Below are 13863 nucleotides of genomic sequence, written 5' to 3'. Positions count from 1 at the left end.
CTTCATCTCCTATTGGAAACACACTGTTGCAAAGCTTTCCTTTACCTCGTAATTTCTTTTTCTAAGTTGTCATTTCCTTTATGGACTGGGAATGATACTGCCTGTTCACTCCCAATAGGCTGTGAACTGGCCTTAATTCTTCCAAACAATGAAGTGTAGAATCGAAGGCCTGTGACATTGTAAAACCATCTACACCCAATCTTTAAAGAAAATTAGAATCACACACAATCCCATAAAGATGTTTCTCTCTCTCCCTCTCCCTTGCTCTCTGAAATCAATAAAAAAAAATTAAATATTTTTTAAAAGATCAATGTGATGTATAGTCGTTTTTTCTTTCTATTCATACATTTTTTCTTGATTAAATTTCCCTCCACATTTTGCTTTGTAGCCTGCTTCTTTTACTTAGTGAACCATTTTCTATGGTAATACATATACAAAAGTGCTGGAGTAACATTCCATTGTATGGGTTTACCACAATTTATTGAAGTAATTCCTCATTGTTAGACATTACATTGTTCCCAGTATGTTAGTCTTCTAAAGAGAACTACAGTAACATCTTTTTATTATTTCCTTAGAAGAGAGTATCCAAAAGGAAATTATTAGGTTGAAGATAGGCAAGATTTTAAGGCTTTTGCTATATAATGTCAAATCACCCTCCACAAAGTACTTGAATTTATACTCAGCAGCTCTACACACAACATAAAAGAAAACCTCTTCGGCATACAGTGTGTTTTTTTCTTTTTTATTCTAGCTCTGAAACTCCTTAGTACAATGACTCAAGCAGAAATTAAACTGTGTTCTTTGTTGCTGCAAGAGCATTTTGGAGAGATCGTGGAAAAAATTGGAGTCCACCTAATCAGAACTGGCAGCCAGCCACTGAGAGTGATTGCCCATGACACAAGGACATCACTGGATCAGGTATGTTTGGAGGATACTAATTGGCTTTTATTTTCATTAATGTCTGTTACTTACCTTTGAATATTGTTACTCCCCCGCCCCCCCAAAAAAAGGAAAGGGAGAGAGCCTGCTCTGGGATCAGAACGGTGTTCTTTGTGGGAAAGAGGACGAGACAGAGGCCCAAGGTCTGCTTCTCAAAGTGTTCCTGGCCCCTTGTTGCTTCGTAGGCAAATCTTTGCTCTTCCCTTTGCCGTCCTTCCTTTATTCACAATGCGTCTGTGAATCTCAGTACTGCCCTTAAGGAATGAGAATAATAGAAGGGAAGTAAATTGTACTTTGAGAAATAAAGATCAGAGGAAACATGAGCATTCTAGCAAGGAATCTTCCTGATTTCTTCCATTTATGTGTGACTCTTACTAGCTGTTCCAATGGGAGGAGGAAGGCAGCACAGAGATTCTTACCCAGCCATCTCCTGATGCTTAGAAAACTGTTGGGCAAAAATTGTGAGCAATAAAGAGCTGTGTCTTCAGACCTTTCCTCTTCTTCTGGGTCTCATCCAGGTGAAAAAGGCTCTGTGTGTCCTCATCCAGCATAACCTGGTGACGTACCAAGTGCACAAACGTGGCACGGTGGAGTATGAAGCCCAGTGCAGCCGGGTGCTGCGAATGCTCAGGTACCCCCGGTACATCTATACTGCCAAAACCCTGTACAGTGACACTGGCGAGCTGATTGTGGAGGAGCTGCTGTTGAATGGCAAGATGACAATGTCAGCTCTCGTGAAGAGAGTGGCAGACCGGCTGACAGAAACTATGGAAGGTCAGTACTGCAGCCACAGCTGTTGGCAGACGCACAGATTGGCTGGCTGCAGGAGCAGACCCTGCGCTCTCTCGGGCCGGCTCACCTGCCTCTTCTCTCCTGTTGCACAGACGGCAAGACCATGGACTATGCTGAGGTCTCAAGCACATTTGTGCGACTCGCGGACACGCACTTTGTGCAGCGTTGCCCGTTGGTGTCTCCCACTGAGAATTCAGAGCCTGGGCCACCGCAGCCTGCCCCCACTCTTGTCATCAGTGAAAAGGACATGTACCTGGTTCCTAAACTGAGCTTGATAGGTAAGGAATTTTGACCACTGGAACTGTGATTTGCCCTAATTGTGGATTCTTCCTCGGTGATTGTTAAGTGAATGAATGAATGAATGAATTGAGCAGTTAGCAAGTGTTTACTCTGTGCCAGATACTGTGGTATAAAATATAAAAAAACCATTATGGTCTCTGCCTTTTTGGGGGCTTAAGGCTAGTACAGGAGACTTACGTTAACTAAATAACAAACTGTGATAAGTACTGTGAAGGGAAAGTGTAAGGTATTTTGAAAATATATAACGAGACTGGAGTTACCTGGGAGTTTGGGGCCCATGCTTCTTTGAGAAAGTGGCATTTGAGCTAAGATTTGGAGCAGAAGTAGTAGCTAAGATTTGGTGAGGTAAGGTATGAAGGGGGACAGAGGATAAGCATTTTTGGCAAAGGTATGTAGTGAGAGAGAGAAAATAGGGTATTTGAAAAAGTGAACGAAGTCAGTTAAAGCATGGTGTGCAAAGGAAAGAGAGCCATGAGAATAAGGTTAGGGAGATAGGGAAGGGCTATATCATGCAAGACCTCACCGAATATCTGTTCTTTATCCTAAGAGCAAAGGAAAACCACTAAAGGGTTTTAAGCAGCAAAGTGACATAATCTAATTTGCATTTTAAAAGATTTCTCTCTGCACAGAAAGGATGGGGCAAAAGTAAATGTAGACAGCCCAGTGGACATAACTCAGTGGTTGAGCATCGACCTATGAACCAGGAGGTCACAGTGCGATTCCCAGTCAAGGTATATATGCCTGGGTTGCAGGCTCAATCCCCAGTGTGGAGCTCACAGGAGGCAGCCAATCAATAATTCTCTCTCATCATTGATGTTTCTGTCTCTCTCCCTCTCCCTTCCTCTCTGAAATCAATTTTTTAAAAAATTACATTAAAAATAAATAAATGTAGACAAATCAGTGAAAAACATATAGAAGTGGTGAGGTGCACAAGTATCAAGAATGACGTCTAAACCAGCGGTTAAGGACAACAGGGGGGTGGGGGCATGTGTGGGGAGGGGTGTGGGATGGGAATGGGGGGATGAGGACAAATATGTGATACCTTAATAAAGAAATTTAAAAGAAAAACAAATGTGACAAAATGTTAAAAATTGAAGAAAGAAAAAAAAAAGAATGACGTCTGTGTGTCTGATGTGCATATGTGTGTGGGAGGATGATGGTACCATTCACTGTGAAAGGAAACATTAGAGCAGGAGCAGTTTGAAGGATTAAGATCATGAATTTCTGTTTTAACGTTGAATTTCCGATAACTTCATCATTTACCTGAGTCTCTTGTAGCTGCTCCATCTTCCGAGCAACTCTAAACTAGCGGCAGCTACAGACGTCCCTGGGATAGGGAGACACCTGCTCTCAGGTTTGGTCCTGTCCTGTCATCATGAGATGTAGCCCAATTGTTCCAACTGTTTTATTTGGCAGGGAAAGGCAAAAGGAGGAGATCGTCTGAGGATGATGCTACTGGGGAGCCCAAGGCCAAGAGGCTAAAACATAGCACAGATAATAAAGAGGTAATGGGGCTTTCTGATTAGGAGTCCTCACCCTGAGGCACGGCAGAAGGAGCACTGAGATAAGCCCCTAAAGGTTCCTGGGTTGAGTTAGTAGGATTAGAAATTGATTAAACTTTGGTCAGCAATAGAGTAACAAAGAGTGAACTCCCTTCTGAGGCTTTAACTTACTTCAATCATTGGACAGAGGTAGCAGCTTATGCAAAAAAAGGAGCTAGAAAAAGGTGGTTATTCAGTGTAGCTGGAACATAGCGGCCCATGGGAACCAGTGGTGAGAAATGAATCTAGGAAGATATGTGTAAGCCTGAGCTTTTATCTTCAAACTAGAGGCCCTATGCACGAAATTCATGCAAGGGGCTTGGCCCTCGCAGCCACGTTGGCCCCGGCTTCATCCAGAAGATCGTCCGGAAGGACATCCAGAAGGTCGTTCGGCTGTCCGGTCTAATTAGCATACTATGCTTTTATTATTATAGATGCCTTGTCAGCATCTCTACAAAGATGTCTAATGAGCATCTCAGATTTAGTGTGGCCAAAACAGAATAATTGTTTTCTCCCACCCAGATATCTGTTCTCTCAGTTTTCCTCCTCTTAGTAAAGGACCTAGGCCAGCCACCTCTAGGTCACCACCACTTGCTTAGGCCAAAATCCTAGGAACCATCTGATCTCCCAGTAAAACATGTCAGCCCAATTTCCAAAATTACCTAAACTCGAGCTGTTTCTCACCATTTCCACTGCTATCATCCTAGTCCAAACCATTAAACCTCAAGTCAACTCTTTGCAGCACTTTCCTAAATGGTTACTCTACCTGCATTCTTACCTACTTAACTTTCTAAGTTTTTGTTTTTTTTAATCCCAACATAACACTGATTTAGACTCCTTTAATAGCTTCCCATTACTCTTAGAAGAAATCCAAGTCTTGACTATGGATTATTGAGCCTTATATGAGCAGGGTGGTTACAAGACCTGCTAGAGACCAGGCTCTCCACCCTCAGCTCTTTCCATTCTTCCTCTTGGTCACCATGTTCCAGCTTCTCTCTCTCTCTTTTTTTTTAATATATTTTATTGATTTTTTACAGAGAGAAAGGGAGAGGGATAAAGAGTTAGAAACATCGATGAGAGAGAAACATCGATCAGCTGCCTCCTGCACACCTCCTACTGGGGATGTGCCCGCAACCAAGGTACATGCCCTTGACTGGAATCAAACCTGAGACCTTTCAGTCTGCAGGCCGACGCTCTATCCACTGAGCCAAACCAGTTAGGGCAGCTTTTCTCTTTCCATTCCTCAAAATGTCAAACTCATTCAATCTTCAGGCTTTTGCCTTTAGTATTCCTTCTGCTTCAAATGCTTTTCCCACAGATCTTCACATGCCCAGGTAGTGGGCTTGATCCCCAGTGGGGGACATGGAAGAGGCAGCCAATCGATGATTCTCTCTCATCATTGATGTTTCTGTCTCTCCCTCTCCCTCTTCCCCTTCCCTTTCCGCTTCCCCTTACCCCTCCCCCTCTCCCTCTCCCTCTCTCTCTGAAATCAATAAAAATACATTATTTGATAAAAAGAATCCTACCTAATAATAGACAAATATGCAAATTGACCACACCTTCACCCGCCCAAGCCACGCCCACCAACCAATCAGGATGAGTATGCAAATTATCCCAACCAAGATGGCGGTTAATTTGCATATCAAGACGGCTAGAAAGAAGCCAAGAGCTGCAGAAGGGAGCAAAGCTGTGGAGAAGCAAGCAAGCCCAGGGAGGAGAAGGGAGGAGCGGTGGCGGGGCCGGGGGAGGAGGGAGGAGTGGAGGCGGGGCCAGGGGAGAAGGGAGAAAAGCAGGCGGGCTGGCGGAGAAGGCGGGGAGGGGGAGAAGGGAGGAGAGCAAGTGGGGCGGGGTAGAGTGCAGCAGGAAGCCCTATTGCAGGATTCTTCCTGCAACGGGAACGCTAGTAGTGTCATAAAATCCAAGGGGGTCACATAAAATTAAGAAGGAAAAAATTTCCCACCTTGTCATATGCTTCAGAAAGATCAAAGAAGATCAGAATTGGAAAGTATTCTTTGAATTTAGCAACAAGGAGGTCCTCAGTGCAGTGGTGGAGATGGGTTGAGTACCTCTGTGGACGAGATACAGATGGACGGGCAACTCTTTAACAACCTTGACTAACAAAAATGAAAAGGAGAAAAGTCATAGTGTTGAAGAATTATTTTAGAGTAGAAGAAATTTGGACAAGGTAAAGGTTGATGGGGAAAAGACAGTAAAGAGAGAGGCTGAAGATTTAGAGGAGGGAAAACTGAGCTGGGTCCCTGAGAATGCAGGGAGGGTACGATCTCACATTTCATTGTGGGCATTAAGCTTAGGTAAAAGGAAGAACATGTTTTCCACTGTGATATAAGTGGAATTTTTAAAAAATAAATAAATGTGGGGGTGTGTGCACAAAGTTGGATGAGTTCTGGCCTAATGGCTTCTGTTTTCTCTCAAAATAAGATGCAAGGTCATCTGCTGAGCATGATAAGGGTGGGGTAAGTGAGATTTGGGGATACTGGAGAAGAGTTAAAATGTAAAAGAGAGAAAGATTGGAAGTTGGTTGAGAATCTGTTTGAAGTGACACTGAATTTATGAAGGCACTGGTCCACGTGACTGGATGATTTTTCAGCAAACAATTGGTTGCTGCTGTAAAGGAAAAGAAATGGTGGCCAGTTCCCTTTAAGCTCCTCCCCAGAAAACTCTCCAGTGCACGGCACGAAGGTGCTTCTTGCTGATCCTTTTCTCCTCCTCAGCCCATTCCAGATGATGGAATTTACTGGCAGGCCAACCTCGACAGGTTCCACCAGCACTTCCGAGACCAAGCCATTGTCAGCGCAGTGGCCAACAGGATGGACCAGGTGATGTCTGAGGGGGTGGGACAGTGGCCATCAGGGACAATCTTATTTGCCAGATGTGGCCATTGGCATTTAGCCAGAGCCAGCACAGCAGAATGAATTCTGAATTCCAGTTCCCTTTTCAAATCCAGACCAGCAGCGAGATCGTAAGGACCATGCTGCGAATGAGTGAGATCACCACTCCCTCCAGTGCCCCCTTCACCCAGCCATTGTCTTCCAATGAGGTGAGTTTCATGTTGTACTCCTTTTCTGACAGGCTCTTGGATATTATAACATAATTATTATACATGCAGCCTGGAATTAGGTTGATGAGGTTTGAGCCTTGAAAGAGTCTTTGTTGTTTGAGGTGGGACAGAGATTATCTTCAGGTGGTAGGTACTAAAATATTTGGTCTCTTTGGATCCAGCCTTTAAAAATCTAAACCATTCTCTTAGTCCAAGTACAAGCTATTCCTATTCTAAGAATGCACTATTGGAATCTGAGAGCTTTGGTGCTCAAGACATTATATGGCCCCTTATTTTTTTTTTCAATATATTTTGTATATTTTAAACTTGTTTAATTATATCTGTTTCTTAAAATATTAATATTTAACATATCCAATATATTTATATTCTATTACTTTCCTAATTAACATACCTATTCATACAAAAAATACTTACTAAACTTTTCTTTATATTTAAATTCTTAACTTATATAGCAAAAAATTAAATACATGCCCAGCGTATTGCAGCTCAGTGGTTGAGCATCAACCCATGAACCAGGAGGTCATGGTTTGATTCCCAGTCAGTGCACATTCCCAGGTTTTGGGCTCGATCCCTAGTAGGGGTTGTGCAGGAGGCAGCTGATGGATGATTCTCTCTCATCATTGATGTTTCTATCTCTCTCGCCTCCCTTCCTATCTGAAATCAATAAAAATATTCTTTTAAAAAATTAAATATGTTTTTTTCTAATGACAAAGTAATTACATGACCTATATTCAAACAGAATAGAAACGTATAATTTTTAAAAAGTTGTATTTCCCCAAACTATTATAGTCTTGCATAATCCCAATCCCAGGCATCCTTGTTAATAGTTTGGTATGTATCTTTATTCAGATTATTTTTATGTATCATCCCACATATATATAGGTATGTGTACGTTATAAACTTGTGTTTTTCCTGTGCCAATATAATATAAACCTTCTGTTCTTTATATATATATATATATATATATATATTTTATTGCTTTTTTACAGAGAGGAAGGGAGAGAGATAGTTAGAAACATCAATGAGAGAGAAACATCGATCAGCTGCCTCCTGCAAATCCCCTACTGGGGATGTGCCCACAACCAAGGTACATGCCCTTGACCGGAATCGAACCTAGGACCCTTCAGTCTACAGGCCGATGCTCTATCCACTGAGCCAAACCGGTTAGGGCTAAACCTTCTTTACATGTCAGTTATAGATCTATCTTATTTTTTATAATGGCTATGTCATATTTCACTTAATGGCTATGCTGTACTTTATTTTAATCAATCCCTAATTATTGGACATTTGGATTATTTCTAGATTTTTACTCTTACAAACATTGCTGCTGTACTTTTGGACATTTTTATACTGTGATATCTAAAATTAAAACATATTTATTTAATAATGTCAGCAATTCTAAGTTCCCAAACCCATTTTCACTGTCTCTTTTTGCACCATAGATCTTCAGATCCCTACCTACTGGCTACAACATCTCTAAGCAAGTTCTTGATCAGTATCTCACTCTGCTGGCAGATGATCCAGTAAGTCTGTTTTTGCTTTTTTAATGTTTCTTTTTTCTGCTATGTTTAGGATTTATTTCTGCCAGTGATACCTGGTATCATTCTCCTATAGCTTCATTCTCTAGCTAACCAACTCAGACAGTTTCTCTACCATCACCTAACAGGAGGCTTCCTTCTATAGACTCTTGGCTGGATTTGCTCCTTTGGAAACAGAATCACTGGATTTTCCAGTCAGTTAACACAGTCCCTCTTTTTTTTTTTTTAACAGCTACAGTTTGTTGGAAAGTCTGGCGACAGTGGTGGAGGAACGTATGTCATCAGTATCCTTACCAGTTATTTCTGTACAGTCCGGCAGCCGGACTATGAGAGTGGCGACTTATGACAGAAAAGATGTGGTAATAGTTGGTATGCTAAATAAGTAAGAAAATTTAACTATTACATTGATGATAAAGAAGTATAAAGGACTTTTTGTTTGTTTTTGTTAATCCTCACCCAAGGATATTTCCCCCATTGATTATTTTTCTTTTTAGAGAGTGTGGAAGGGAGAGAGAAGGGGAGAGAGAGAGAGAGATACATCGATGTGAGAAAGACACATCGATTGGTTGCCTCCCACGAGCACCCCAACTGGGGCCAGGGATAAACCTGAAACCCAGGTACATGCCCTTGTCAGAATTGAACCTTCGACCCTTTGATGTGTGGGCTGACACTCTAACCACTGAGAAACACTATCCAGGGCAGAAAGGACTTTTAATTAACCAAATTTTAGTTAAGCTAAATCCTGACTTAAACACCATACTTAAAGTTTTGAAATACTTATTTATCACAAATGTGATCAATGTAAAAAACAAATAACATTTAAATTTTAAATTAGAGACTTAGGAATTAAACTAATATCACAATGACCAGGCCAAAACATGATTGAGTGACCTTAATCCTCTACATAAAGACCTACATAAGGTTCTCGGATCCCTAGCCACTGCCACTTTGGAGTCGGTTGTACAGGAGAGGTAAGGGGGTCACCATGATTGGGGTGGGGGGGTCAGACACTTCTTTTCCATGCCCCTTTGAACAAGTAATTTGATCATTATGTAAGCAACCAACGCATACCTGCCCCAATTTTTTTTTAATTGATTTCAGAGAGGAAGAGAGAGGGATAGAGATAGAAACATCAATGATGAGAGAGAATCAACGATCGCTGCCTCCCACACGCCCCCCACTGGGAATTGAGCCTGCAACCCCGGCTATGTGCCCTTGGCCAGAATTGAACCTGAGACCCTTCAGTCCACAGGCCAACGCTCTATCTACTGAGCCACACCGGCTAGGGCCACCTGCCCCATTTTTCACTGGACTGCTATGGATCCCATCTACTACTGCTCTTCATCCTAAATATCCTCCTGCTTCATTCCCAGTGCCATGTGGCCAGCCTCCCTAAAGCTTTCACTTACCGGGGCAGGAAGTCAGCAGTCGGTGACCACCTGTGGTTAGCAGCACCACCGTCTGTCCGTCTGTGGAGTTGTGAAAGAGCTCTCTGATTGCTGTCCCTCTCTGGTCCTGGCTCCACACATGGGAACAGAGCCACCACCGTGTGTGACTAGGAGCTAAAGCATGCTGTTTACTTTCTTCATTCCTTTCCAGATTTGGGTCTCGCTGCGCCAGAATATTTCGTCTAGTTTTGCAAAAGAAACACCTGGAGCAGAAGCAGGTAGAAGACTTTGCAATGATTCCAGCAAAGGAGGCGAAGGATATGCTTTATAAGATGCTCTCAGAAAATTTCATATTGCTCCAGGTAACCAATGGGTAGTAGCCATCAACCAACAGAGCTGGACGAGGGTGAGAGAAACTCCTGAGGCATCCATCCTGAACCCCAAGCAAACTCTGTATCCAGCTCTGAGACAGGAAAAAAGAAAAGATTAATGAAGTCATAGCAAGCATTTGAAAGATATTTGTGGAGCTTGAACTGACCTAGTGAAAAAAGAAAGGCACAGCCAAGAAATCACTCCACCCTTTTTCCTAGTTCCTGGTCCCTGTGATTTGTCCTTTCCTTGAACTTGACGTTTATTATAGAATACATTCCTCAATATCTAATGAGTTCCACTATGTGCAGAGCCATGTAGTAGACCCTGAAGGAAATAGAATGGATTTTGGAATCTGAATCACGGCTCTTCCTCTTACCTAGTTACGTTGAGCAAATTACCCATTATAATTTTTCCCATCTATAAAATGGTGGCGGATGTAAGAAAATAATGTGGTTTATAGTAAAGATCAAATACAGTCTACCTGGCGCACAAGAGTTGCTCAATAAATGTTAGTTACCTTCTCCCCTCCACTCAGGATGTTCAGATGGAAAAAACAGGGCATCTCAATTCTCCTTGGCTGAGCATGCCGTAACCACAGGTGGGAATGACTGGGGAAGAGGAAAGTGTAAGTGAAAGAGAGAAGGCAGAGTAGCTGCAGAGGGAACCCATGTTTACTTTGCAGTTCTGAACAGTATAATTGCTCTCATCTTTCTCTCTGTGGACAAGTAGGAAATTCCCAAAACACCAGACCATGCCCCTTCCAGGACCTTCTATTTGTACACTGTGAACATCCTGTCGGCTGCCCGCATGCTGCTGCACAGGTGCTACAAGGTAATCCTGACCTTCTTCCATCCCCCCACAGAGACCAGTCTGACCCTCACGCCTCCTTTTCACCTGAGCTACTGAAATAGAACTCTGTGCGTTTTTTTGTCTTCTCTCTCCTCAGAGCATAGCCAACTTGATAGAAAGGAGGCAGTTTGAAACCAAGGAGAACAAGTGAGTAGCAATTTAGTTTAGTAATTACATTTTCTCAAGGACAAAGGCTTGAGGGGAAATTTCCTATAGAAATGGAAACCAATAGCGACAGTAACCAGTCTAGTCGCATTGAATTGTTGGTTTAGGTTGGCATACATCATGCGTTAGTCTACACTCTTCCAATATACTCCCAGGGAAATAATTTTGTAGATTATATTCATGAGAAATGTACAAACTGGCACCAAACGTAAAGTGCACATGAGAGGCAATAAGAGTTTCGGGAGCGAAGTCACATTTCTAAGTTTGTAGAAAACATCCGTAACAGGTGACATTATCCACTTTGACCAGGAACATGGGAAAGGGTTGTCATACCCCGGGGCTAGTGGGTAAAAGTCTCCACAGCCAGGGGACCAGCCTCAGAGTTGTGTGTGTGTGACAGGCGGCTCCTAGAAAAGTCTCAGAGGGTGGAAGCCATCATCGCATCCATGCAGGCCACGGGCGCGGAGGAGGCACAGCTACAGGAAATAGAGGAGATGATCACAGCCCCTGAACGCCAGCAGATAGAGACTCTAAAACGTAACGTCAACAAGTAAGCATCCTACACTTCAAGCCTACGTTGCAAATACCTTCCAGGCTAATCCACCTCCCAAGTTGACTACTATCTTTTCCAGCTCAGTTAACAGAATTTAATCCACCTATTTCCCTGAACTGAACTCTGAACACATCCTCAGCTTCTCCCTCACCACACACTCTTGTTCACCAAGGTTGTTGATTTTACTTCAGTTAATGTGCCTCAAATCTGGCCTTCCATCTTGATCCCCAAGATGAGAGAGACACATCCACTGGTTGCCTCCCACACGCACCCTGACCAGGACTCAAACCTGCCACCTTCTGGTATATGAGATGATGCTCCAACCAACTGAGCTACACCAGCCAGTGCTAAAACTAACTTTTGTGTTTTGATTTTATATCCTGCAACTTCTTAAAAATTTTGTTTGTTGACTCTTAGTTTTTTTGCAGATCCTTTGAGATTTTTCTATGTATAGGATCATGCCAATCTGAATGCCTGGCTGAAACCTCCAGTAAAAGGTTGGATGGAAGTGAAAAGCAGGCATCCTTATCTTGTTCCTGATCTTAAGGAGAAAGCTTTCAGTCTTGCACCATTGAGTATGATGTTAGCTGTGGGGTTTTCAGAGATGGCTTCAATCATGTTGAGGAAGTTCCATTCCTCATCACTACTCGGTTTAGCCTCAGCCACTTTCAGCTTCTATTTTAAAACACACTGGAACCTTCTATGCCTTTACATGTGCTATTCTTTCTCCTGGTTGCCAGTTAGACTTTAACTTCTCCCCGGACAGAGGCTGCATCTTTTGAATCCTCAGCAATTTCCAGTGCCTGGCATTTAAGAGATGCTCAGTAAATGGGAGAATGATCTATTGGTACTCCTGCTTTCTACCCATTAATCCCAAGGGTAACCAAGCAATTCTGCATGGCACACCCCGCCCAGCCTCTCACCGTAAATCTGCTAGTAAGTGTTCATTCGGCAAATGCTGTCCCTTTCTCAGGTTGGACGCCAGCGAGATCCAGGTGGATGAAACTATCTTCTTGCTGGAGTCGTACATAGAGAGCAACATGAAGAGGCAGTGACCCTGAAGAAGAGTTCCTCAAAGACCTGAGGGATGGGAAGGAGAAGTAAAGGAGGTGCCTGGATGCATTCTTTGCAGTGGGATAAACTATGATTCTTGTACTGGAACTCTCCATCCCTGCCTCCTAGAATACACCTGCTTGCTGATCCTGTCTTCGAACCATCACTACATTCTCTCCTCCTTGGCAGGAAAAAGAAACTTAGATCCCACCCAGAAGTCAGCCCCGTCTGTGTTTGAACATTCCCGGCAGTGAAGAAACTTCTTCCTAAGCAGTTCATTACATTTTCAAAAAGCTATACCTGTTACCTGGCTGGTGTCCACTCAGTGGTTGAGTGTCGACCCATGAACCAGGAGGTCACGGTTTGATTCTCGGTCAGGGCACATGCTCAGGCTGTGGGCTCAATCCCCAGTAGGGGGCATGCAGGAGGCAGCCGATCAATGATTCTCATCATTGATGTTTCTATCCCTCTCCCTCTCCCTTCCTCTCTGAAATCAATAAAAGGGAAAAAACAAAAGCTATGCCTGTTCTTTGTTACACTGTAATCTTACACACACACACACACACACACACAGTGTAGGGAGTGTGATGTGAAAGACTGCCACCAAGTAGGGAAAGGATTTTCAGGGCTAGCAGGTGGGTGGGCCCAAGCAATCACTCTATTATCTATGGACAGAAGCCACATCTGCCAGCTCAGGCTTCTAGCACGTGTGGAAGTACGCATGTAAAACACTTAGCACAATACCCGCATGGAGTAAGTGCTCAGTAAGTCATTGCCTTCCTCCTCGTGGTTCCTTAAAAGCAAGTCTGCGCCTCGGCACCATGATTAACTTAGTAGTTGGTGTAGTTTGTCAGAGCAGCTTCAGTCATTTAAAGCAGTCAGGTTTTTTATAATCTCTTCAGTTTCCTCTTACCAATGTTGGTTCTAGTTCATTAAGCATTTAAGTGCCAATTAATTGCTAGCTATTAGACTAGATATGATATACAATGATAAACAAGATACCATCTCCGCCTCAGGCTGCTCACGGCAGGCGTTCACTGAGCACCTATTACACACCGGTGCTAGGCCAGACGTTGGGGTACAAAGACAGCTATGCCTTATGCCTTAAGCCCACAGCCTAGTGGGAGGAGGCAAAGAAGTGGAGGGGGAGGGCGGCTATAATGGGAGGTTTCATGCACAGAGAGGCCATGGGGGAAAGGCCATAGGGCGTGAGTCTTGATCTGGAGGAGGATTTGCCAGATGGAAGGGGAAGAACCGCAGAGGGAAGCAGAGGCTGGTTCTGGGGGAACCGCAA

General features: G+C 43.3%; 1 protein-coding gene and 1 long non-coding RNA gene across 3 annotated transcripts; one reads left to right on the top strand and one right to left on the bottom strand.

Annotated features, from left to right (window-relative positions):
• The first annotated feature begins 771 nt into the window (after positions 1–771).
• Positions 772–13074, top strand: POLR3C (RNA polymerase III subunit C). 2 transcript variants are annotated; one of them, XR_008555216.1, is made up of 15 exons: positions 772–918; positions 1458–1713; positions 1824–2009; positions 3448–3536; positions 6305–6409; positions 6538–6630; positions 8094–8174; positions 8422–8473; positions 9100–9160; positions 9789–9939; positions 10679–10780; positions 10896–10945; positions 11364–11513; positions 12490–12625; positions 12699–13074. XR_008555216.1 is itself a non-coding variant. In XM_008153133.3 (14 exons), the coding sequence occupies exons 1-14, from the start codon at positions 772–774 to the stop codon at positions 12569–12571; spliced, it is 1605 nt and encodes a 534-aa protein (XP_008151355.1). In that variant the 3' UTR covers positions 12572–13074. The 2 variants fall into 2 exon arrangements, 1 of the variants encoding a protein (XP_008151355.1); XM_008153133.3 differs by having other exon boundaries at positions 12490–13074.
• LOC129148015 (uncharacterized) lies at positions 9937–11367 on the bottom strand. Its single transcript, XR_008555217.1, has 3 exons — positions 11297–11367; positions 10467–10557; positions 9937–10040 (listed from the first exon to the last, which is right to left on the bottom strand). It is a non-coding gene; the product is annotated as an uncharacterized LOC129148015 (long non-coding RNA).
• Positions 13075–13863: the final 789 nt, after the last annotated feature.

The sequence above is a fragment of the Eptesicus fuscus genome, chromosome 22 (assembly GCF_027574615.1).
Source record: "Eptesicus fuscus isolate TK198812 chromosome 22, DD_ASM_mEF_20220401, whole genome shotgun sequence".
Classification (NCBI taxonomy): domain Eukaryota; kingdom Metazoa; phylum Chordata; class Mammalia; order Chiroptera; family Vespertilionidae; genus Eptesicus; species Eptesicus fuscus.
The sequence above is the reverse complement of the archived record's forward strand: the minus strand, read 5'-3'. Positions and strand labels throughout refer to the sequence as shown.